A 27,105-nucleotide genomic window follows, 5' to 3' on the forward strand; every position below is an offset into this window, starting at 1 on the left:
TAGATTAGCCTGTGCTCCCTGTTAACTCAGTAATAAAGACATTAATTAAGACCAACCTGTTGTCAGCTATGTGAAAGGGGGTGAACATAATGGGCCCCATGCCAGCCAGGGATCTGCACTACAGTTCTCACTGGCAGGGACTTCTGAGAGCCCTATACCTGCTGCTCATGGAAGCACGGAGCAGAAGGGCTGCCGCTGTCTATCTGAGGGGACAGTTGGGAAGGCCAACTGCCATCCTTCAGAATCCTGAAGCTAGTCCCAGGTTAAGGAACTGCTGATTGGCTGCTGCGGAAGGTAGGCATGACAGCACAGCCATGCAGATGGGGAAAAAATGGTGAAGAGGCCAGTGTGGGGTTGGGGGAAGAGAGGACTGGGTCTATTTTGCTTGCTGTTTTAGAGCTGCACTCAGAGGAAATGAAGTGTCTTGAATACACACAAAAGAATAAAGTGAGCCAAATGGGGACAGCATGAAGAAGAAAAGATTAAGACAAAGGGAATTATTAAGAGTTTGGAAATCCTGATAGTTAAATGCTGTATATATTATATAACACCTTCTATCCCAGGGTCTCAAAGTGGTTTATAAATATTAGTTCTCACAATGCCCCTGAGAGTTCTCATTCTACAGCTGGGAAAACTGAGGCACAAAGAGGCGAAGTGATTTGCCCAAGATCACACAGCTAGTCAGCGGCAAAAGTTAAACATAGACCCTAACAACTAGTTAGTACTGCCTGTTCTGCAGCATTCTCTCTACAAGAGAGAATTGCATTGTGGGACATTGCAGGATGGGTAGCGTAATCCAAATAAGGAAAAGTATGGCATAGAGAAGTCAAGTGAGTTGCTCAAGGTCAGGCAAAAAGCCAGTGATAGAGAAGAGAGTAGAAGCCAAGAGTCTTGCAAGTCTCTAGCATAATTTTTTGTGAAATGGCCTCAGTTTCTGTAGAACTGATATAAGATTCCCATAATATGTTGTTAAGATTATAAAATGAGGGTGGTTGTTTTGTTTTGTTTAAACAGATGGACTCACTGGTTTTATATATTGCAGTTGGAGCAATTTTAAAGATGCCTAATCTATCTTCAGGAATCACTTATAATGTGGAAGGCAAGTTGTGATATAGCTCTATGTTAACTTACTGGTAGTCAGTGCAGGAGAATAGTTACGGACTCACATTCAGAGATGTAAAGTGGTAATATTGAAATTATCAGTACCATAGGCCCATGATGACTTACAATGCACGGTCTTGTATCATGTGGCGAGGTACCATAACATTTTTATGCACATTTGGCCAAACCATTCTTTTGTTCAATCTCATTTGATCTCTTTCCCATGCTGATCACTACAGCATTTGAGCGCCTTACAAAGATTATATAATACCAGTAGTCATCACTTGCACTGGATCCCCAGATACTGACACAGGTGAGATGCTTTCTTCCACCTTCAGCTTGCTAGAAGACTATGCATATTCCTTTAAGATGAAGACTTGACAACAGCAATCCATGCATTTGTCACATCCAATCTAATTAATGTAACATTGCTCCTAGAGTTGAAGGTGGAAGTAATACAGAACATCCAGCTCGTGCAGAATGAAGCAGCCTGTCTTTTCAGCAGAAGAAGCCATTGAGATCACACGACAGATTTCTGCATTCCCCTCTCCCTCCCAATTTGTTTTCAATGCCAATTTCTAGGTTTTAGCATTGTTCTACAAAGCCATCAATGGATCACAACCCAGCTTCATTACAAAATACCTAGCTACCCACAACACCCTGAGAAAACTGTATTCTGCTGGAAGAAGACAGATAATGCTCAGAACAATGGCTAGTGAGAGTTTCCAAATACCTGCTTGGTTGGGTTGTGAGTATTTTGTGGTTGTTCATTATAATAGGAAAGCTTTTGTAAAAAGATGCATCTGGACGTATCCTTTCAAAACAGTCAGACTTTGGCTCAGTCTAGTAGCCTCTGGTATTTCATTCGAAATCAGTGTCCTTGGACTCTCACACACACACACTCACAGACTAACCAAGCAGAGCTCCTAGATTGGCAAAGAGTAGAACCCAATATGAATGTCCATTATGGGCAAAAATATGCAGATTTAATTTACCATGTTCATTATTCAGATACCCTTGTGGGGAGTGTTGTAGAAATGCCAGACAAAAAGAGCTGTGTAGAACTTTTTCTAATTCATACCTGAAAATCAGCAGGCACTCTGGAATTTGTCAGGAACTAGAGCCTTAAAGATTGCTTTTAATAGTCACATGTGGTTACTGGCGTTATAGTGGACCACAAACTAAATACGAGTCAACAATGTAATATTGTTGTAAAAAAAGTGAATATCATTCTGGGATGTATTAGCAGGAGTCTTGTAAGCAAGATGGGAGAAGTAATTCTTCCACTGTACTCAGCACTGATATTCAACTGGAGTATTGTGTCCAATTCTGGGCATCACGCTTCGGGAAAGATGTGAAAATATTGGAGAAAATCCAGAGGAGAGCAACAAAAATGATTAAAGGTCTAAGAAACATGATTTACGAGGAAAAACTGAAAAAACTGGGTTTGTTTAGTCAGGAGAAGAGAGGAATGAGGGGAGACGTGATAACAATTTTCAAGTATGTGAGAAGTTGTTATAAAGAAGTGGGTGAGAAATTGTTCTCCTTAACCACTGAGGACAGGACAAGTAATGGGCTTAAATTGCACCAAAGATCAGACAGTAGGAATAACTTCCTGTCAGGGTAGTTAAGCACTCAAACACATTACCTTGGGAAGTTGTGGAATCTCCATCATTAGAGGTTTTTAAGAACGGGTTGGACAAACAATTGTCAGGGCTGGTCTGTTTACTTGGTCCTGCCTCAGCTCATCCGGACTAGATGACCAGGGCTGGCTCCAGCATTTCTGCCGCCCCACGCAAAAAAAAAAAAAAAAAAAAGCCGCGATCAGCGGTGGCAGTTCAGCGGCAGGTCCTTCGCTCCTAGAGGGAGTGAGGGACCTGCCGCCCCGAACTGCCACAGGTGCCGCCCCTCTCCTTTGGCCGCCCCAAGCATCTGCTTGTTAAGCTGGTGCCTGGAGCCGGCCCTGTAGATGACATATCAAGGTCCCTTCCAGTCCTACATTTCTATGATTCTATGGTCAGGTCCTGATAGATGAGTGTAATTTTTTTCAATGTGTTTGCTAATTTTCCTTATACCTAGTACAAGTTAGTACATTATCTTTTTCCTTTCCAAAATTAATATTTAGCTTTAACAGACATTTCTACAAAGGATATTTCAATGATTAAACTATATTTTTGTCTCCCTCAGTGAAGGAGAATTCAAGTTTCTCTTGCTATACTGAACCATTAGATGATGCAAGCCCAAAGCCCAAGGTCATTAAATTGTACCTTGGTTCACAAAATTTGGTAAGTTCCCAAGGTAAGCTTTATATTTGTAATTGTTCAATGCATATGGATAAAAAGTACAGCACTGTGGTTTACTATTTTATTATAATTCAAGGACTGTGAATTAATTCCTCTTAGGAGTTGAAAGTATTACCATATGTGTAAACCTGTCATGTATAATAAGGACTTCATTAAAAGTGAAATAATTCTCATTAGATTGATTGAATGATGACCTCACGGTAACAAATTAGATTTGAGAGTTGACCTATGGCATTGAAGAGTGCAGTGATCTGGTATCATTCAAAAAGGTAATTTCCCCTAGATTTGCAATGGATTACTGCTTTTACCTAACATCTCAGTGACCAAATAATCTGGATATTTCTTTATTGGCTTACTTTTACTAATGGATATATTTAACAATAGTCTGGAATTATCCCAGTAGAGCTATTCCTTCCGATGAATAATGGATATATGAAGAATATCCAGATTATTCGGTCACAAGCTTTGGTCACTGTGATGGGGTGGAACTCACCACTGCTGCGCCTCCTACTGGCTGTCTTGGGAATTAGTTCTGCACCCTCTTCTGGTGGTGTCTCTCCCACCGTCACCTCTGCTCTTGGACCCATGTCACTCCCAGGACTACAGTGTCCTCTTCATGACGCTGCCCTCCAGCTGCACCACACTCTGGGTTCACCACTTTCGGGGGACCTGCAATCTCCATCTAGCCACTTCCCTCAGTTGCAACTGCAGTCCATTGTCCCAGGGCCGCTTCCCATGCAGCTCCAGCACCCTCTTTTGCCCTTACCGTAAAGCCTCAACCTCCAGACTCTAGCAGCCAGCCAGGAGCTCTCTCTAGCTCCCCTTTCTGCAGCCCTTCTTATATAGGCCTGCAGGGTCATGACTGGCTATTCCTCGCCGCCCCTTTCTAATTGGCTGCCTCCGGTGCAGCCTCCCTAGGGCTGCTTTTAACCCCTTTTCTGCCAGTGAGGGGCAGCCGCCCCGTCACAGTCACCAATGTGACACTAAAAATGGCACATTGGTATACTGCACATACACCATACCTCTTTTTAAAATATATTTGGAGTTGTATGCACTTGTATTTCATAGGCAAATATGCATTTTCTACTATTGTAGCTCCAAAGGCTGCATTCTGTTCTGTCTCATGCATCAATGGCAAGCTTTCCAGATTTCAAAATCTTACAGCCAGATCTTGATATTTAAACTCAAGCCTGTACTTTATAGGTGTGTAATTGTGCACCTGCAGTCATTTGCAATGGTAGTTTTTGCACACTATCACTTGTATCGCTTTGATCATTTGCCTGTACATTTGGATGACCCTGATTGTTAGACTTGCTTGCGCAAATTTGTTTTCCTTTTACAGTTAGTGCATAAAAATGATAGCTGTAGTGTGTAAAACTTACATATAGAAGTGATGGTGCATGTGAAGTTGCTGTCACACAGATAGATAGAGGCCACATTTTGAAAATTAAAGTTTTAATATTATAGGGTTTTGTGTTTAATTAATTACATTGTAATTACCTCTACTGACAGAATCTGAACTCTTCAACTGACCTTGTCCTGATAACTATTAGTGAAGATTCTCCTTCAGCTCAAGTGGTAGGGGACTGTGCTTCTGGAACTAGAGGATCTTATTCCTATGCCCACAGTTGACTTGAAGTTCAGCATGGCTGTAATGTGCATTGTAGTGATACTGTGAAGCCCTAGCTGGTCATGGATTTGTTACAATATGTTGATTTGCAGGGCAAATTGATATGTGCAATCAAATCCCACTAATTAATCCACCTAAACTGGCCTGTTGAATGTTTGATCATTTTGGTAACTGAAGCATGTTGGGGGAAGAAAGGTGTTCCCCTGCTAAAAGTTTGTGGGTTTTTCCTCCTCAAAGAAAATCAGCTGTCATTTATATAATGTAAATCAGGAGGATACTTTGGAGAACAGAAAAAAGCTTCTTCTGCGATATACCTCATCAGGGCTTGCTCCCAGCATTCAGATCTTCAACAGTACCTATTCTGGGATCTTCTACTTCAGAATGAAACTGGTAACATTTTGTTCTTTTTCAATACACGTTTGATAAACAGTAATTTGGCAAGCACTGGTCAGTGTAAAAAAGCAATTTTAGCCTGTTCCTCTCACTTAACACTTTTTCCTTCCTACCAGGCTGTTGGATTACCTTTGCATTTCTATCAGAATTAGATACAAATACAGAAGAACTGCACTTAAATAAGGTTGCCTCCAGTGTAACCCCTTCATTCCTGATACTTTTCTATAGTTCAGAAATGAAGCAGGGAGAAATGGTAGTAGCAGCTGAGCGGTCAGGTCAGGTGCATGGTGGCTTGGGCTATTTCTGAGAGATGAGGTGCGGAATTTGGAGAAGTAAGAATGGAATGTGAGAGGTAGGTGGAGAGAGGCGGCGCCATAGGGAGGCATGGGCAGAGAAACAGGAGGTAAAGCAGCGTTCAAGAGAAGCTAGAAGAGCTAACTGCAGGCCAGCAAGTCAAAAGACTAGCAAGCTGCAAACCAATTGAGAAGGAAATGCACTGGGTTGGGATCTGGATGGAATGCCAGAGCCTTATCTGCACAGAGAAAGGAAGTGCTGCAACCTTTCAAAGTTTCAAGCTATTCTGAATGCACCATTTTAATGGCAGATAGGAATTAAAGCGCTAAACCCAGAAGAAACAGGTTCTGGATGCCACCCTTCTTCCCCACGCTTTGTTCAGGCTTTGCAGGCATTTCAGAATAGTGGGTTACAGCCCAGAATAAGTATGATACAATCTTATTTCTTCCATTTTTGGGACATCAATTGATGAGTGTCTGAAATTTCAGCAGTGTTGAATCAGATCTGAATGCCTGTCCTGCTGTGACTACCTATTCAAGCCATCCCCAGAGCTTTAAATGAGGCCTTATCTCTACACACAAGTTGTACCACTATACTGTAACCCCAGGGGGTGACTGCAGCGCAAGCTGGCATACCTGAGCTAGTTTGAATCTTGCTAACTTGGGTACTGGAGCAGGAAGCCATAGCAGTGCATGCTTCAGCATGGGCTTTACAAGCCCACCTGGAACCCTGGGTAATTACTCGTGGGGCCAAGCTCACTCTGCCATGGCTTCATGGTGAGGAATGGAATCATGCTTATTCTTTTCAATGAGTTTTATCCGTCATCCATGTATAGATATAAAGTGTGGATACAATGAATAAGTACCGTAAAAGAGAGAATACCGTAAAAGACAGAATCTGACAGCAGCCTGTGTGATTGCAGTGCTTCCATTTCATCACAGATGATTTAATCCAAAGTTTTGACACCCTTTGAAAATAATGGAAAAAAGGGCAAAATAAAATGTGTAACTTAGAATCACAGAGAAATAAAATATTTCATTGATTTTTTTTTTTTTTAATGAAAGGAAGAAAGTCAGTCTACCTGGACTATTGATATCCCCAGAAGAAATATTACATATAATACAGGTAAAAACTATATTTTTAGTTCCATACATATCACTATCACCATGTTCTCCCTCAACTTCAACTGAAGTTTTACTCTTCTTAATTTCATCCCATTACTACTAGGTTTACCTGCTCTTTGCCTCATGGCGGGAGGGGACGGGGCTAGCCCTAGGGCCAGAGACTGGGACAGCTGCATGCAGCACCGGCAGGAGAGAGACATGACACTGAGCTGGGGTTGGGAGGGGTGGGCGGAGCTTGAGCCCCAGTGGGCTCTCCCGCCTTATGGGCTCACCCCACAGCCTGTGCACCCCAGGTGCCTGCTGAGCAGGAAAGGGAGTGGGGGGAGGCAGACTCCCCCATCCCTCCTGCCCTCCTCCCCAGGGCACTGGATCCTTTTTGTGGTCCCTCCCCTTCATGCCAACTATCCCTCCCCCTCCCCCCCCCCCCCCCAACTCCAGGGCATGGAATCCCTCCTGCACTCCCTGGTTCTTCCTGTTCCCCTTCCCTCACCCTCCCATCATTGCCTACCCACCCGAAATCCAGGGCCCACCTAGTTTTTCTGTCCTAGCTACACCACTGCTTTGTACCACCTTATAGAAGTCCTTTTCATTCTTGGCCCCCCTCATATACTTGTAGATCATGTCCTCATATAGTAATCTCTGACCCATTCTGTAAATAGTTAGCCTTGTTAGTCTTTCCTTACAAATCTAGTAATTTTTATTTTCTTCACCTTCATTTAATTTTTAATATCTTTTTGATATTGAGTTATGCAATTCTGAATGAATTTCAGTGACAGCTGAAGGTGCTCATCACTAAACAAATCAGGCCAGAGTTATTTAGGTGCCTAATTTTAGGCACCTATTTTTGAATAACCTTTGCCAATGACTATCTTCTCCCTGGTTGAGATTTCATGGCTTCGTAGACAAAATTACACTGGCATATTGCATTGGAAACTCCTGTTTGTTTTCCTTTATCACCTCTGTTTCTTATAGAGTTGTGGCTTTCCATGTTCATTCCCTGCCTTGTGAATCTGTTTTTCATATTGGTTTTCCTCCTCTGTATTGGTTTTCACTTTCCCAATCTGAAACTTTTTGTTATGTTCTGTCCTCGTTTCTAACATATCTAGGAATATTTCTCTGCTGTCACTGTTGTTCACAGTTCCTCCTAATATCCAATCTCCTAGAACTGGAAGGGACCTTGAAAGGTCATCGAGTCCAGCTCCCTGCCTTCACTAGCAGGACCAAATACTGATTTTGCCCTTGATGTCCCCCTCAAGGATTGAACTCACAACACTGGGTTTAGCAGGCCAGTGCTCAAACCACTGAGCTATCCCTCCCCCCTAGATTAACAGATTAATATAATCTGTTAATTTCATTATTTGGTTTACTCCCACTTCCACTTATTTAAAGATGTTAAATAAACCCATGTCAGACTAGATAGACCCCCAGCTATATTAGCAGTTTCCTAGTTGTTGGTCCTTCAGCAATTTTTCACTCTGTGCGGCAGTGTTTGTATCCAAGACAATGCAGATAAATATTTTGACTAGGAATCAGTGAGACACTGTATCTTTAGCTTTTTAAAAATCCAAATATACTTCATCTTATATATTCTATGTATTATGTCACCTTGCTATGTGAAATGTTGAGAAATGAAGTCACATAACAAATAGTCTTTGGGCCAGTTCCTGATGCACTTTACTCAATTTTATTCAGCACTTATTTAAGAAACCTTCCCATTGACTTCAATGAATGTTTTCGCTGAATAAGGCTTCAGAATTGTTTGGTTCTTTTTATAAACAGGAATGTCATGGGAAGTTATTCAGTTTGGGTGGATTCAAGTTATGGGAAAACCATTGTATGAAGGCAGACTGAAGTATGAACAAAGAACCTTCTGTGCGAATCACTTTTCTGTTGTGTTTTTAGAAGACTCTAAATGCTGTCCATTTATATTCACTTTATGTTCAACCAGATATTGCTCCAATAGAGGAATGGTTTGTAAGATTCACCATGCATCATAGATTAAACATGTTTACTACTGAAGGAACACTACTAGATATTTTTAGAGGTAAGATACATTTAGAAAGAGAGAATCATGTAGAATTTTTTTTTTAAAATACCCTGTTAAAATGCAGTTAAGGATGATATTAGTCTGAGTTAAGCTTACACTTAAATCTAAACATTTTAAGATATGGAAACATACTGCTAAGGCACACAAATAACCTTAACTCTGCCCTTTAGTGACACCATTAGGGGAAAATTGAAAAAAATTCTTTAAAAATCAGTTTCTTCTACACATGCTAAATTGCCTTAATGCCTTAATCATATTCATATAGTTATTGTACAACCTCAGTACAGGATAGAGTTCATCTAAAAAGTTCTGTCTGTGGAAAAATATAACAAGATGATCAGTGCACCTTTTTCAGTTAATTTTATTAGAAAACTATGTCCCTTCTGTAGAGCAAGCTAAAGAGTCTTCCTAATTTCTTTGTCAAGACTATTGTCTTATAACATGGTTATTATTGGCAACACTGCCTAATTAAGGTTGCCCATACTTCCCATGAAAAATCTCCTGTTTTCAGTTGCTTAGAACTTTGTGAAATTTCAGTGGTTTGGGCTGAAGTTTTCTATGCCTGGTGTCTGCCTCAGGCTGATTTTTTTTTTTATTTCAACCAATATAGTTCAGCTGTTTCCAAGAATGAGGCTAAGAGGAAAATATGTTTTTCTCCGTTAAAAAATACTTCGAAATGATCTGAGAGCCTCCCTGCTTTGGAACAGAGATTTAAAATTTGGCATGGGAGTAGCCTTTGTGTCAGGCCAATCCCTTGTGCTTTTTCCTGACCCTGTGAAAATCTACTTGAATTTGGCCAAGTGTCACAGGGTGTCTCCGTCACTACCTGGTGAACCTCACTGCCTGGCCAGTTCAGATGGTTCATAATCTCAAACGTACACCATGCCGTTTATCTTTCACCAAAGTGTGAATTTATTTCCCTCTTTCTTCACAAGAATATGCAACACAGGCTAATAGCAAAGACCGGCTTCCCTGCAGCCCTCACTCCCCAGCCCTTGCTCACCCTCTGAGCTTCCTTCTGAGCTGAGCTCCTCTCGCACTGCCCTTGAGTTCCCCTTGCTTCCTGATCCTCCCCTTACAGTCTCCCCAGTTACCTTGTTAGCTGAGTGATTGTCAGCCAGTTGCTCATAATCCCCAGAAAGTTACCCTCAGCTAGGTCTGTAATGTCAATAATCAGGGTGCTGCTGATAGCATCCTGTCACACCAAGTTATAAACCTTTGAATGAATTCTTCCATCAACCTGGCTACCGCCTCTCATAGGGGTGGATTTACTCTAGTGAGGGGGGAAATCCCTTCTGTAACACTGTAACAAGTGTCTATCCTACAACAGCACAGCTGCAGTGCCGGAGCTGTACCTCTGTAGTATAGGCAAGCCCTTACATATGTCCTCGTCCACGTGCACATTCTTTCTCTATTGCACTCCAAATGTGAAGCCACTTTAGGTTCATTTCTTACTTAGTCTCTTATAACCAATTACATTTGTCTTCTCTTTATCCATGAAATATATAGGACAAGTGGCAAGGATGGTTAAATAAACATGCAGTGTATTCATGCTTTGTATATTTTAAACATCTAGACTTTTTTCTTCCGCAGAGCCTCTTCTTCAGTGGCATCTTGGCAAACCAATAGGCTCTACTGAAATTGGTGTTCTAATACCAGATGTAATAAATATCACAGTGTCAAAATGCCCCTGTGCTAATGATGTGGCAGTAATTGCTCTTATATGCAACGATACAGTACATGGTAAGTTGTGTATCTGTGTGTTTGAATATATTCACCATAAATCTGTAGACCAGTGCAAGGCAACGTAAGTTGGATCAAACAGTTTGTACTATTCACATATTCTCCCTGGTTCTGAAATAAATAGAACCTCTCGCATTACCTTATGTAAACATCTGTACCCTCCCTTCCAAAATTAGACAGGTCAGTGACATTGTCTGGCCCCGTGTGCAATCACAGCCAAAAGGTGAAAAAAGAAACCTCCCAAAAATACTATATTTCGGTTATGCAAATCAATGATACCTCCTCGCTTTGACTGTTGAATTTAGGGTGCATCCCTTCATTTCAAAAAGGCAAAGCAGAAAGAGAAGAGGTCTGGAAAAAAGCAACTGAAATTATCTGAGACATTCAGAGAGATTTAAAGGCCAGCACTGTTTAGAGGAGAAAGAAGGAAATAGGATTGTCACCTGACCTAATGAATGGTATAGAAAAGTCTTAATTGGCCACTTTTGTTTTGCTCATTCCCAGAAGAGGGCACTCTGACATGCTTTTTTACGCAATACATAAATTACTTGTGGGTCTCAGTGCCTCAGATTACCGGCTGTAAAAATGATTGGAGGCACTGAGGAGTGATGTAACTTGACCACAATCACTTAGCAAGTTGATGGTAGAGTTGGAAATAAAACCAAAGTTGTCCCCCAGTCCAGTACCCCGTCTAATGTATCATGCTCCCAGATATATTTTGATCATCATTTGGGTTCAGGAAAATAATTCCCAATAGGGTAGTGTTGCACACTTAGTTGAATTATGAAGGTTTTAAACCTTCCCCTGAAGAAGCCAGCAATGAACCCCTGCTGGAGGATGGACCATTGGTTGATTTTTAGTATGACCTTCTATTATTAGATGTCTTTTGGTCCTGATAAACTTGGTCACATTTAGACAATCACTCTGAGGGTATGTCTACACTACCCGCCAGATCGGTGGGCAGTGATCGATCCAGTGGGGATCGATTTGTCGCATCTAGTCTAGACGCGATACATCGACCGTCGAGCGCTCTCCTGTTGACTTCTGTACTCCAGCACCGCGAGAGGTGCAGGCAGAGTCGACGGGGGAGCGGCAGCAGTCGACTCACCATGGTAAAGACACCACGGTAAGTCGATCTAAGTAGGGCCGGCTCCAGGCACCAGCTGAGCAAGCTGGTGCTTGGGACAGCAGATTGTTGGAGGCGGCATTCTGCCCAATCCTAGGGCAGCATGGACGCTTTTTTGTTGTTGTTGTTTTTGTTCCGCTCCAGCCGCCCTGTAGGGGGCGGCGGCACGGAGAACCGGAGCGCCCTGCAGGGCAGTCCTCTTCCTTCCCTCCCTGCTGACCGGAGAGGAGCCCTCACGGCAGGAGGCGGTGCAGCAGGAGGGGCCGTGTGGCAGCACCCTTGCTGTAGCCCTGGCTGCCCCCTTCTCTCTCTCTCTCTCCTGCCCGCTCCCGCCCCCTCCTCCCCCCCCCCCCAGTCCCCCTGCCCCCGCGCTCTGGCCACGCCGCAGGTGTGGGTTTTTTTTTTTTGCTTTGCTGTTCTGGCGCCCCCTTTTTTTTTTTTTTTTTTTTTCTTGGGGCAGCCAAAAAGCCAGAGCCGGCCCTGGATCTAAGTACGTCGACTTCAGCTACATGAATAACGTAGCTGAAGTTGCGTAACTTAGATCGATTTTCCCTCCCTCCCCCCCAGTGTAGACCAAGGCTTATACTCTGTTGTACAGTATGGTGAAATTAGCTTTAATATCTCAGACAGACGAGGACTGAGATGCAAATAAAAGTGAGCACTGCCATCTAATGGTCGATGTAGGAAATGCTGAAAAGTAAAACCAGCACAAACTTGCTTAACAGTAATCTTGTAAAACAAAAACCAAAGTAAAGATAGAGATATTCAGTAACTTACTATTGTTTAGCTGTATCTGTTGGAAAAAGCAGCAGAGTTTATGGGTAATCTGGTCTGTCACACCATTATGGGAAGAGCTACCAAACCAAATGTTAATCCATTTTAGAGATGGACAAAATGGTTTTATTTATTTACTATTTATATAGCACCATTGGTATCAAAGTTGCTTTATAGACATGTAAAATGATAAATTCACAGACCCAAAGATTTTAGAATCCAAATTAACAAAATAGAGGTAGGACAGGAGGGAAGGGAAGCAACAGAAAAGCAAAATGATTGAGCAATTTTAAAAATTGTCTTCGCTCACTTCTTGTGATGAGTGTTCTGAGTCTGATGAGTCATCCCTGAGCCTGCATGTTATGAACCTCACACATCACCTGAGATAATTATCTGTGAGTCCTAAGGGTCCAGCCAATCAACAAGCCAGGGTCTAACTAGGTGACAGCAAGGCAGGTATAGAGGCTGCTAATACAATATAGCCACCCCAGTCTGCTCAACATCACTACCTTGTTCGGGATACTCCCAGCAGCCTGGTAGTTCTGACAGACTGCTCCTGCTCTAGTGACAGTCAGATGCCTGCCTGCCTGTCCTGACACTTCTTAGCAATTCCATGGTGCATGTTTTTTTTAATACATATTGGCCTGAATCCTGAAGTTACTACTCGCTTTTTACTCAATTTTTACTCAAATCAAACTCCTTTTGGCATACATGGGAGTTTTGACTGAGTAGAGACTTCAAGATTCAGTCCATTGTGGTCAAACCATAATATAGAGTAGATGAAAGGATTATGAAGAGAGGTCTGAGAGCAGGGATGAGTGAAAGCCTTGCTGAAATAAATGGATTTTGAATAGGGATTTGGAGGAAGGTGAATTTGCAAGGCATACTAGATCAGGGAATCTGTTTCAGGCATAGGAAGAAGCATAGAAACAGGTAGTCTCACAAGTGGTAGGAGATGAGAGGTGGTTTTGCACTTGCTTGTCTGCATATAGACTCACAGACTTATAGACTTTAAGGTCAGAAGGGACCATTATGATCATCTAGTCTGACCTCCTGCACAATGCAGGAGACAGAATCTCACCCACCCACTCTTGTAACAACCCCCTAACCTATGTCTGAGTTATTGAAATTCTCAAATCGTGGTTTAAAGACCTCAAGGTGCAGAGAATCCTCCAGCAAGTATCCTCCATATATTCCAGTGTTGGTTGTCAAGATGAATATTTTTGCTCAGCAGTGTCTGTTGGGACCGCACTTGCACCCTATGTGTCTTCGTGCCTCCAACTGAGGGCATAAAGAGTTGTTCCATCCATCTGTTCCTTCTCACCATCTGTGGCTACAAGTCAGTCAGAACTTGCAGTGTCTGAGCTTTTTTTGAGTTGTGTGGCCTTTTTCTGTATATGTGAATAGTCGTAGGTAGTCGTAGTAAGCACATACTTAGTGATTAGTATAGTTTGTCTTTTTATAGCATTTCCTTTCATCTCTTTGTGAGGAAACTAGTTTTATTTTGCTTGGGGGAGGTACTTTCAGCACTGAGTTCAGTCACTTTGTTTGATCATAAACCCCAGGCTTTAAGAATTGCCCTTTGTATAAGGCCATAGTGACTTTAAACTATGGGCATCCTAGATGCTATTGTGTCTAAGGGAAGGGCACATCACGGGAGAGATGTGCCAGCTGTAAGTCCCGTTCAAAGACAACCAAAGAGCCAGGGAAGCTCAGCTAAAACTTTTTCTGATGGAGAGAATGATGCATCCTTCCTCTGATCATGGATCCTGGGTTTCCAGGAACAGAAACATCTGAGCACTCTCATCTGAATGTGCTCCTACTGCCTCTTCCACTTGTGTCTCTGATGTTCCTGTGCTGAAGGATTTGTTCTCTTCCTCTAGGAAAACATTGGATGGCAGTAGGAAGAAGGAGCTTTTAGGGGAAAAAGACAGAACTCCTTCTCTGGGTCCTTCTACTTCTAAGGCCCATTAAGCTTCTTGAGCATCAGAGGCCAAGGATAGCTCATGAGACAAAAAAGGTTTGACCAGTGCTAATTCAGGCACCAGTCACTTTATCTCAGAACCTTCATCTTTGGTGCTAAAGAGATCACCTGATAATGACGCCTCAGTGCCAAGGCATCTGGTACTGATGTCCCCAGTACTGACTCTTCCGGTATCCTCTACCCCAGTACTGGCAATGGCAGCTTGCTTATCATAGGCACTGTCATATTTAGTACCAAAGATTTACTTAGTATCCAAAGACCTATCAGTCTCCTCAGTAGCGGACTCCCCCGTTACCAGTGGTAAAGTCACCATTGCCAGTACTGGCCACTGTCCCAACTATGGTACCGAGTGCATTCTCTGTGAACTAAAACATTCTGTGGTGGCTCCACACAAGCCTACTGGTACTGCCTCTCCTCTTAAAGAGGAGTATTCTTTTTCCTCTTCTAGTCTGAGGACAGTAGAGAGCCTTCATCAGCTAAATTGCTAAGGTCAAGGTACTCAGGAACATTTACCTGTGGGAGAGATTCTAGGGTTGATTCCTATTATCATAGGCATAGGTATGGACACCACTCCCTGGAGCTCTCTTCCTTGGCTACCAGTCCCTTATGCTTACCAGTACCTTTGGCCATATTGAATTCTGTGGGGAATAACTTGAACAAAAAGACCTGAACCAGCAGCCCAATCCAGGGCTAGACCCAATTGTGCACCTCAAAAGGGGTATCCATCATCAGCCCAACCTATGCCTTCATTACCTGATCTCACTGTCTGAGTTTTGGATGAGGATTCCTAGATTGGAGACCATCTGGCCCCTATACATTTGTCCTCATTAAGTCTGGATGAGGCATTAATGCCTGAGTTATCAAGTGCCACCCCAGATGATGACAAAACATTCCAGGACCTTTTGAGGAGAATTGACAATACGTTGGAAATTGCTGTTGAGGTGGCTCAAGAAAAATCACACAAAGTCCTGGACATTCTCCAAACGACAACTCCTGGATGTCTAACTTTACCAGTAAATGATAAACTTTTAGTACCTTGGTGAGGTCTTTGCAGATGCCTGATTCTCTGGTTCCAACATTGAAGAGAGCAGACTTCTGCTATCACATTCTCTCAATTGGGATTTGAGAAATTTTATATTCATTTATGGGAGTTGCAGCAACCAATCAGAGGACACATCAGTGTCAAAGATCTACTCTGAAAACCACAGCCCAAAAAATTGGACTTGTTTGGAAAGAAAAATTACTCAACATCTACCTTCTAAATGAGAGAGACTGGTAGTCTTTGCAATGTGGCTCGGCCCTCTGACTAGCTTACATTTGGTCTCAGCCCTTTTGGGTAAACAAGGGTTTTCACTCAGTATTCCCAGGACCTCACACTAGGTCAACAACTCAGGTCCAGGCCCAGTAGACTTTCTGGCACCTGGTGTTTGGGGTTTTCACAGGCTGGCTGACCTTTTAAGGCATACGGGGCTCAGCTTTGCCTGTGACCAGAAAGCTGTGTCCCAGCTGAGTGGGGTGGAGACTTAATCCCAGCTGCAGGGGATCAAGAGAGGACTGCCTAATCAGAGCTGTGTACTCAGTCTAAGGGAAGAGAGAAGCAAAGGGAGTTTCTGATCTGGGAAGGGCCTGGGGAGGTCAGGCTGGAAGAGACCCACAGGAAGCAGGTTAGTTCCTGTAAGGAGCAGGGTGACCTCTGAGGTCCATGAACTCTCTGCCAGAGTCCATGGGGAAAGGAGGCAGTGGACGAATCCTTTTGGGGAAGAAGAAGAATAGAAGGAATTCTGCAAGTGTAAGGGCAAAAGCAGAAGATTTTAGAGTAGCTCAGAGAGACAGAAAAATTATTAGTTTGGCTTTATTTGGATTTATAGTTGAGCCTTTGTTATCCCAGAAGGGCTAGAACTTTTAAGTGACCTGGCTGGAGGGCCAGGCCACAAAAGATCCTTGGCCCCATGATAGCCTGTCTCTGTCTGGAAGTGGCCACCAGAGGGTGTTAGAAGTGAAGTATCCTGCAACATAGTGCCCTGATGCCAGGGAGTGCGACAACAGTAAGAGCAACTGCTTACAGAGGTCTTCATGCTAGTCTCTTTGTGAGGCTGTAGGGAAACCCTGGTCCCTCCCTCTAGCCTTGGTTCTAACTCAGGGACCCTAGTAACAGGTGGTTACATCTGTCTGGTCAGACTTCTTGCTTTTTCTGTGGACTACTTCCTACGTTGACCCAACTTCTCCTCAAAGAGCTTGTATTCTCAGCAGATGTTTGCCTTGGTGTCAAGTCCCTAATCTCAGGTCTCAAAGTAACAAAGGAAAGGAGACTAAACTAAAGAAATGAACTACAGGACAAGCTCCTTTGTCTAGCCAAGATCCTTCTGCTGTCTGTTCTACTCTCTGTGCTCATGGGTAACCAAAGGTAGCATGGTTCTTTGCTGTGCTCCTCTCTGGGAGCTGAGGGTGAGAGGTCTGCCCATCTCATCAGGCTGGGCCCTTCTGAACTGGGTGTTTCCCTTTTTAAGGCTCCTCCTCCAAGACTGGCATGCCTTGAAGGGGCAGGGCAGGGCTGCCTGCACCCAAAGCTGCTTTTTAACTCCTCCTTGCCTGTTGCAGGGTTTATGCACCCTGTCACAGGTGGGCTCATCCATCCAATTGCAGACCCTCATCCACATTCCCTGTCCCTATTCAAGTACCCGTCTCATGACAGCATGGTATTTCAAGAGGTGCAATCACTTCTCAGTCTTGCAGTAGTACTAGAAGTTCCTCAAGAGTATAGGGGACAGGATTTTTAGTCTCACTATTTTCATATTCCTCCAAAAAAGGAAGTTTACAACCTATTCTGGTCCTGAGGCAACCATACACCTTCATCCAAAAGCTCAAGTTCAGGATGGTTCCCTTGCCTCTATTATCTCATCCCTTCATCTGATCAATTAATATGCTGTTCTTGATCTTCAGGATGCCTATTTTCATACCATGATTCACCCAGCCCTCCAAAGATATATCATAACTAGTACAGAGTATTCCAATCATCATGTCAGCAGCACCCAGTTTTCACAGAGTGCTTCATGGTAGTGGCAGCTTCCTCAGAAATCTATCAATTCAAGTGTTCCCATACCTGGATGATTGGCTTATTCATAGGAAATTATACCAGCAAGTTGTGGGCTCCATTCAGCAAACTGCATCTCTCTTTGGACTGGAAATAAACAAAGACAAATCAATAGTGACTGGAAAAAATATAAACCTCATAAGAGCCAGTCTCTACTCCACACCAATGGTGGCTTATCTACCATCAGAGAACATAAGAACATAAGAGAGGCCGTACCGGGTCAGACCAAAGGTCCATCTAGCCCAGTATCCTGTCTACCGACAGTGGCCAATGCCAGGTGCCCCAGAGGGAGTGAACCTAACAGGCAATGATCAAGTGATCTCTCTCCTGCCATCCATCTCCACCCTCTGACAGACACAGGCTAGGGACACCATTCCTTACCCGTCCTGGCTAATAACCATTAATGGACTTAACCACCATGAATTTATCCAGTTCTCTTTTAAACTCTGTTATAGTCCTAGCCTTCACAACCTCCTCAGGGTAAGGAGTTCCACAAGTTAACCATGTGCTGCGTGAAGAAGAACTTCCTTTTATTTGTTTTAAACCTGCTGCCTATTAGTTTCATTTGATGACCCCTAGTTTTTGTATTATGGGAATAAGTAAATAACTTTTCCTTATCCACTTTCTCCACATCACTCATGATTTTATATACCTCTATCATATCCCCCCTTAGTCTCCTCTTTTCCAAGCTGAAGAGTCCTAGCCTCTTTAATCTCTCCTCATATGGGACCCGTTCCAAACCCTTAATCATTTTAGTTGCCCTTTTCTGAACCTTTTCTAGTGCCAGTATATCTTTTTTGAGATGAGGAGACCACATCTGTAAGCAGTATTCGAGATGTGGGCGTACCATCGATTTATATAAGGGCAATAATATATTCTCAGTCTTATTCTCTATCCCCTTTTTAATGATTCCTAACATCTGTTTGCTTTTTTGACCGCCTCTGCACACTGCGTGGACATTTTCAGAGAACTATCCACAATGACTCCAAGATCTTTTTCCTGACTTGTTGTAGCTAAATTAGCCCCCATCATATTGTGTATATATAGTTGGGGTTATTTTTTCTAGTGTGCATTACTTTACGTTTATCCACATTAAATTTCATTTGCCATTTTGTTGTCCAATCACTTAGTTTTGTGAGATCTTTTTGAAGTTCTTCACAATCTGCTTTGGTCTTAACTATCTTGAGCAGTTTAGTACCATCTGCAAACTTTGCCACCTCACTGTTTACCCCTTTCTCCAGATCATTTATGAATAAGTTGAATAGGATCAGTCCGAGGACTGACCCTTGGGGAACACCACTAGTTACCCCTCTCCATTCTGAGAATTTACCATTAATTCCTACCCTTTGTTCCCTATCTTTTAACCAGTTCTCAATCCATGAAAGGACCTTCCCTTTTATTCCCTGGCAGCTTAATTTACATAAGAGCCTTTGGTGAGGGACCTTGTCAAAGGCTTTCTGGAAATCTAAGTATACTATGTCCACTGGATCCCCCTTGTCCACATGTTTGTTGACCCCTTCAAAGAATTCTAATAGATTAGTAAGACACGATTTCCCTTTACAGAAATCATGTTGACTATTGCTCAACAGTTTGTTTTCCTATATGTCGGACAGTTTTATTCTTAACTATTGTTTCGACTAATTTGCCCGGTACAGACGTTAGACTTACCAGTCTGTAAATGCCGGGATCACCTCTAGAGCCCTTTTTAAATATTTGCGTTACATTAGCTAACTTCCAGTCATTGGGTACAGAAGCTGATTTAAAGGACAGATTACAAACCTTAGTTAACAGTTCCGCAACTTCACATTTGAGTTCTTTCAGAACTCGTGGGTGAATGCCATCTGGTCCCGGTGACTTGTTAATGTTAAGTTTATCAATTAATTCCAAAACCTCCTCTCGTGACACTTCAATCCATGACAGTTGCTCAGATTTGTCACCTACAAAAGCCAGCTCAGGTTTGGGAATCTCCCTAAAATCCTCAGCCATGAAGACTGAAGCAAAGAATCCATTTAGTTTCTCCGCAATGACTTTATCGTCTTTAAGCGTTCCTTTTGTATCTCGATCATCAAGGGGCCCCACTGATTGTTTAGCAGGCTTCCTGCTTCTGATGTACTTAAAAAACATTTTGTTATTACCTTTGGAGTTTTTGGCTAGCCGTTCTTCAAACTCCTCTTTGGCTTTTCTTATTACATTCTTGCACTTAGGAGCATAAACACTGCCAAATTTTCTATTTGCCTTATTTTTAGTTCTTTTACTGTGTTTCTTAATTTGGGGTATACATTGAAGTTGGGCCTCTATTATGGTGTCTTTAAAAAGCGCCCATGCAGCTTGCAGGGATTTCACTTTAGTCACTGTACTTTTTAACTTCTGTTTAACTAACCCCCTCATTTTTGCATAGTTCCCCCTTTTGAAATTAAATGCCACAGTGTTGGGCTGTTGAGTAGGGTTACCATATTTTGAGTGCCCCGGCCCTGCCCCCAGCCCCGCCCACGCCCCAACTCCACCCCTTCCCCAAAGTCCCCGCCCCCTCCCCTGCTTCCCGCGAACATTGGATTTGCGGGAAGCCTGAAGCAGGTAAGGGAGGGGTGGGGGGAGGAGGCGCGGCCCAGTCTGGCCCCCGCGGCCTCTCCAGCCTGGGTCGGCTTGGGCCCTGGGCCAGCCCCCGGATGAGCACCGCCGGCCCCCAGCTCAGCACCGCCGGCCCGGTCCCAGCCTCCGGCTCAGCACCCCCGGTCCTGGCCCCCGGCTCAGCACCGTCGGCCCCCGGCTCGGCACCGCTGGCCCCTGGCCCGGCACGCCCGGCCCGGCACCGCTGGCCCCGCCCCCGGCCCAGCACCGCCGGCCCGGCCCCCGGCCCAGCACTGCCAGCCCCGCCTGTCCCAATTTTCCCGGACATGTCCGGCTTTTTGGGATTTCCCCCCAGACGGGGATTTGAGGCCCAAAAAGCCGGACATGTCCGGGAAAATCCGGACGTATGGTAACCCTATTGTTGAGATGTTCTTCCCACCACAGGGATGTTGAATGCTATTGTATTATGGTCACTATTTCCAAGTGGTCCTGCTATAGTTACCTTTTGGACCAGCTCCTGCACTCCACTCAGGACTAAATCTAGAGTTGCCTCTCCCCTTGTGGGTTCCCGTACCAGCTGCTCCATGAGGCAGTCATTTAAAATATCGAGAAATTTTATCTCTGCATTTCATCCTGAAGTGAAATGTTCCCAGTCAACATGGGGATAATTGAAATCCCCCACTATTATGGAGTTCTTAATTTTGATAGCCTCTCTAATTTCCCTTAACATTTCATCATCACTATCACTGTCCTGGTCAGGTGGTCGATAATAGATCCCTAATGTTATATTCTTATTAGAGCATGAAATTTCTATCTATAGAGATTCTATGGAACATGCGGATTTGCTAACATTTTTACTTCATTTGATTGTACATTTTCTTTCACATATAGTGCCACTCCCCTCCCTGCATGACCTGTTCTGTCCTTCCGATATATTTTGTACCCCAGAATGATTGTGTCCCATTGATTGATTGCTCTCAGTCCACCAGGTTTCTGTGATACCTATTATATCAATATCCTCCTTTATCACAAGGCACTCTAGTTCACCCGTCTTATTATTTAGACTTCTAGCATTTGTGTACAAGCACTTTAAAAACTTGTCACTGTTTGTCTGCCCTTTTCTGATGTATCAGATTCTTTTTTATGTGAATGTTTATCATCTGATCTGGCCCATACTTTATCCTCTTCCACTCTCTGCTCCTGACTATAACCTGGAGATTCTTCTATCATTAGACTCTCCCCTAAGAGAAGTCTCTGTCCGATCCACATGCTCCTCTGCAGCAGTCGGCTTTCCCCCATCTCCTAGTTTAAAAACTGCTCTACAACCTTTTTAATGTTTAGTGCCAGCAGTCTGGTTCCACTTTGGTTTAGGTGGAGCCCATCCTTCCTGTATAGGCTCCCCCCATTCCAGAAGTTTCCCCAGTTCCTAATGAATGTAAACCCCTCCTCTCTACACCAGCGTCTCATCCATGCATTGAGACTCTGAAGCGCTGCCTGCCTACCTGGCCCTGCGCGTGGAACTGTGAGCATTTCTGAGAATACCACCATAGAGATTCCAAGCCATTTTAGACCTATGTTACCATCTAAGAGTTCAGCCCAGGACATCAGTAAGAACTTGGTCAGACTGCTGGGCCACATGGCTTCCTGCACCTTCATAGAATCATAGAATATCAGGGTTGGAAGGGACCTCAGGAGGTCATCTAGTCCAACCCCCTGCTCAAAGCAGGACCAATCCCCAACTAAATCATCCCAGCCAGGGCTTTGTCAACCCTGACCTTAAAAACCTCTAAGGAAGGAGATTCCAGCACCTCCCTAGGCAACCCATTCCAGTGCTTCACCACCCTCCTAGTGAAAAAGTTTTTCCTAATATCCAATCTAAACCTCCCCCACTGCAACTTGAGACCATTACTTCTTGTTCAGTCATCTGCTACCACTGAGAACAGTCTAGAGCCATCCTCTTTGGAACCCCCTTTCAGGTATTTGAAAGCAACTATCAAATCCCCCCTCATTCTTCTCTTCTGCATAGCTCAGCATGCCAAACTTCCCCAGTACTGTATGCAAGGATCATTGAAGTCTGTATATCAGCCAAGCAAACATCAACTTGTCATGCTGTACGTATTCCACCATGACTCCAGTCATCATTAAAATGGTGGATGGATCCAACAAAAGTCTGCAGTGAGGTTCCATTCTCCCTCCTCTTCCATCTAAGGCTGGTGATTGATGCTTCCACCTTCGGGGAGCCTATCTGGATGACTATAAACACAGAGTTTATGGACTCCTCAAGAGGAGAAGCTCCACATAAATGTCCTGGAGTTGAGTCATTTGTCAAGCATGCTCAGTTTTCCTTTCAACCCTCAAGAGCCTCATTATAAAAGACATGACAGACAACTACTGCAGCCATGTTTATATAAAACTAGCAAGTGTGAAGGAAGATCCACTTCACTATGTCAAAAGCCTGCACTACTTTGGAACTTACGTAATTACTGTGAAATCACCATGAGGGCAGTGCATCTACCAGGAATACAGAACATGATTGCATATTGCCTCAGCAGACAATCATACATGGCCCATAGATGACAATGTGATTTTAACCAAATTCCTCAAGTCGGTTTCTTGCCATCAGAGAGAACAGGAATTATCATGGCTTCTGCTCCAGATGGGGGGCAAAGCCTGGGATCCATTTCAGAAGCAATCCGGATGCCATGGTCCTTGGACTTTTGCTATACATCACCCAAATTCCATTAAAACCAAGAATTCTCAGGAAGCTCAAGCAGGTCTCGATCAAGATAATCATGGTTGCCAAGGCAGTTTTGGTATTCAGGTCTCAGAAACCTCTCCATCTAAATACTGATTCTACTACCAGACCTAATTCTCAGTATTGTGGCCAAGTCCTGCCTTCCAATCCATGCACTTTCTATCTTGCGGCATGGATGTTAGTTGGTTGACCGCATCAGAGCATGTTTGTTTGAAGCCCAGGACAACCTTATCTATAGTAGAAAAGACTTTACCAGGCACCCATGTTCTGCTATGTGGAAGAGATTTATAAAATGGGCCTGTCAGGACTTAATTGTCACCTTTCAGAACTGAGATTCTACACTATCTTCTGGAATTAAAGAATTCAGGACTATCAGTGAGCTTGTTCGTCTAGTAGCTATGTGATCACTCCACCTTCCAATTCATGGATATGCTACATTATATCGTCCCATCATGTCTAGATTCTTAAAGGGGCTTATGAGGGTCTAATCCTCCCTCCCTCTTCTTCCCCCTCCCACACCCCCCCCCCCCCCCCCCCCGGTTAGAGACCTATCCTTCTCTTGGTTGTAAATATAGTCATAGCAGGGCTGATGTGACCTCTACCTGAACCCAAGGCTACTTGCTCTTTGTTTCATCTTTCTGTTAAATCAGATTTCCTGGTAGCAATATCATCAAGTAGGAAGATGGGGGAATTACAAGATTTAATGGCAGGCCCTCATGTACAGCCTTTCATACAGACAAGACATCAAGACCTCACTCAAAAATTCTACCAAGAGTGATCTGTGATTTCCATTTAAGTCGAGTTATTCACCTTCCAATATTCTTTACAAACCCACGTTTGAAAAAAGGTGAGGCAAAACTGCATACATTAGATGGCCTCTTATTACACACAGATAGAACGAGGCCACTCAGAGCATCCCCCAGACTATTCATAGCATATAGAGATAGGGTTAAGGACCAGGTCTTTTCTACTCCAAGACTCTCAAACTGGATTTTGGTCTGTATCAAACCTTGCTATGAGTTGGCTTCTGTAATCCCAACATTAAGGGTCATAGCCCACTCTATGAGAGCACAAGCAACTTCTGTTGCCTCTCTGAGCAATATACCAATCATACTCTTTATAGAGTAATAAACATGGCCTTTAGTTCTCATATTCATCCAACACTGTTCTGTCATGGAACATCCAGACCTGATGCAGACTTTGGCAGAGTTTTCCTATGGTCATCATTTAGGTAGACTCTGAGTACTTACCTTCTATAATTTAGATCACTGCTTGTGAGTCACTAGCAGTGAAATATATACTGTATATACACAAGCAACAAAAGAGAAACAATTGCTTACACTACAGTAGCTGTGGTTCTTCAATACATGTCCCTATATATAGATTAAACTAAATACATTCCAGAATCTGCCTCAACCTCTCCCCCATACTCGGTGCTATAGAGTCTGTTAACATCAAGATTTCATGGGGCAAAGAATCTGAAGGGTGGTTGGGGCAACACCACTCTTCAGTCAGAGGCATAAGGATATATAGGGCATAGACTCCCCAACAGACAATGCTGGTTAAAAGAATCCATCTAGAGTGCAGTTGGTGCATGCACTCAAAAAGTGGAATATATATGGACAACACATCTTGAAGAGCCAGTTATTGTAGGGTAAATAACTTTTTATTTCATGAGGTAGCAAAGCCTGAAACTTCTCCCAAAACTAAAACTAAACCAAATCTATAATTTCTTTGCAATTTTTTTTTTCTTTTTAAAACTTTCCATACTCCTCTGCACTTACTGCTTTTTGGCCAGGATGGGAAAAGGAAATCTCATGACCACAATCATTAATGTCACAGCATTTCAGAGCCAGATGATCTACTAGAACTCCAATAAAGCCTGTTTTGTTAAGATTTACACATTAGTTTTCAGAGTTTTGGGTAACAAAAACACTATCTGAAACTTTTTGTAGTTTCTCAGTCACTAATTTCAATGAAATCATAACACAGTGCTTGAAATACAGAGTGAGACACCTGATAGGAATTCCCATTGAAATATCTATTGTAGCTGTTCCAAGCTTTCATCACAAACACTGACAGTGGTCAAACTCAGCTGAGGAAAAACCTGATCCCATAAAAGTGAATGGTAAAACTGGCTTTTAAGGGACCAGGCACTTCAATAATTCATGACAAACTCAATGTGTACATCTTTCACTCTTGTTAGATACACCCTTCCGTCTTCCCTTTTTACCTCTGTGCTGAATGACTACTCTCATTCCATTGAAATGCTTCCTGAACTTTCAACAATATCCCTCAAAAGCAAGATGTGCTTAGTTAAAATCAGGGAAGAAATCTGCACCACTGTAAGTCTGGACCTTCATCTGGGCAGGTGCATTGAGCACAGACAGCATTTAATAAATAAAAATCACAGCTCAGTCTGTTTTCTAAAAAGTCTGCGAATCCTTAAAATGAGTTCTAGTCTCCATTTCAAAATAAAATAGGAGTCTCATTTATGGTTTCATATCAAAACTATGTGGTACGGATTGATTTGGAAAGTCAACATCTGAACCTTATTGTGGTTTCCAAATCACAGTATGAAAACAGGTAAAACTTGGCAGCTTCAACTGAGCTTTATTTTTGATTTTGGGGTTTCAGACCCAAAATTCAAGTTAAAAGCTCTGAAAAGTGGTTCAAAACCAAAGATAATGGAGTTTCAAACATCTCTGATATCTGTAGCCAGATCCCGGAGTCCTTACTCAGTTGTCATTCACTCAAAAGTTACACAGAAGCTTCTGTATTGAAGTGATCAATAGAAGACAGCATTTCCAACCCTATAATCAATCCTATGAAGTCAGTGAGAGTTTTTCCAGAGTGAAGAGTATAGGATTTGGCCTCATATGATTGTACCAGAAAATACTTTTTACAAATTGTGAGACATCTGCTTTTAGATTGTCCATTTTCCTTTCATTGCTACATCAATCTTCTTTTTTTTTTTTTTTATTTGTAGGAATTTATTTAGGAGTTACCAATTCTGGATTTATATCTCGAGATACAAAGTGGTTCAATATGACAGACAGCCTGTGTAGTCTCCTAGACGATGGTAATTCCTTCTTCTTCTTAATAATTTAACAAGTGCAGTGTTCTTGGTTGCTTGGGTGGTACATTCATTACACTGTCATGTGAGAGACTCAAGTCTGCACTTAGACTTGTGTTGACAGAACCGTGGTGGGGTGCTCTGACCCATTTCTACCCACATTTGCTCCCCTTGAGATCAGTAGAGATCATCTTGAATTACATCAAAATATAGCATAATGTGTATGTAATTGTCAATAATAAAACCAAAAAGCTTAAGAAATAATAATAAAACCAAAACTTATAAATCCATAGCAGGCATGCATAGAGAAGGAAGGCTTGCTTAGATCAGTGGCAAGTAGTAGAAACTAATTTGAAACAGTCTTGGTCCCTTGCTTGACCACATTCTCAATCCAGACAAGAGAAAAGGTAAATATCACAGGTGGTGCTTTGAACCCTGTCAGATTGAAGACAAGGACATTACAGAGTTGCCATGGTGGTCCCTACAAGCTAACTGGAGTGGAAAGTGTGCTCTGGAAAGGGCTATTTTCCAGTCCTTTGTAAGATAAGAAGTACTTAAGTACTGGGTGAGTGCTGAGCTGGCCTAGGAAGCTCTTAAAGAGTCCGTGCTATAGGGTTACCATATTTTGTGCCTCCCAAAGGAGGACACTCCACGGGGCCCTGGCCCCGCCCCCCGCCCCAACTCCGCCCCCGCCCCAAAGTCTCCGCCCCCTTCCCTGCTTCCCGCGAACATTTGAGTCGCGGGAAGCCTGAAGCAGGTAAGGGGGAGTGTGGGGGGAGGAGGCGCGGCCCAGGCTGGCCCGGGCCCGGCCCCCGGCCGACCACCCCCGGCCCGCCCAGCACTGCGGTCCCCGGCCCGGTCCCCGGCCCTCGGGGGCCCGTCCCCCGGGCCCCCGGCCGAGCACCCCCGGCACCGCACCGCCGGTCCCCAGCCCAGCCCCCGGCATCGCCGGCCCGTCCCCCGAGCCCCTGTCCCGGCCTGGCACCGCCGGCCCGGCCCCCAAGCCACTGGTGCCGGCCCGGCCCCCGAGCCCCCGGCGCCCCCGAGCCCCCAGCCCCTGGCCCAGCCCCGCTCCCCCGTCCCATCCCGGCCCCCA

The 27,105-nt window shown here is 43.6% G+C and overlaps 1 protein-coding gene across 1 annotated transcript in view; it reads left to right on the forward strand.

Annotated features, from left to right (window-relative positions):
- The first annotated feature begins 1,014 nt into the window (after positions 1-1,014).
- Positions 1,015-27,105, forward strand: part of CATSPERB (cation channel sperm associated auxiliary subunit beta) — an 84,624-nt gene continuing 58,533 nt past the window's right edge. Inside the window, exons 1-7 of the mRNA XM_034767932.1 lie at positions 1,015-1,099; positions 3,289-3,386; positions 5,272-5,424; positions 6,786-6,846; positions 8,794-8,889; positions 10,486-10,635; positions 25,923-26,015. Of these exons, the coding sequence (XP_034623823.1) occupies positions 1,015-1,099; positions 3,289-3,386; positions 5,272-5,424; positions 6,786-6,846; positions 8,794-8,889; positions 10,486-10,635; positions 25,923-26,015 (736 nt within the window). The remainder of the gene's footprint in view (positions 1,100-3,288; positions 3,387-5,271; positions 5,425-6,785; positions 6,847-8,793; positions 8,890-10,485; positions 10,636-25,922; positions 26,016-27,105) is intronic.

The sequence above is a fragment of the Trachemys scripta genome, chromosome 4 (genome assembly GCF_013100865.1).
Source record: "Trachemys scripta elegans isolate TJP31775 chromosome 4, CAS_Tse_1.0, whole genome shotgun sequence".
Classification (NCBI taxonomy): Eukaryota; Metazoa; Chordata; order Testudines; family Emydidae; genus Trachemys; species Trachemys scripta.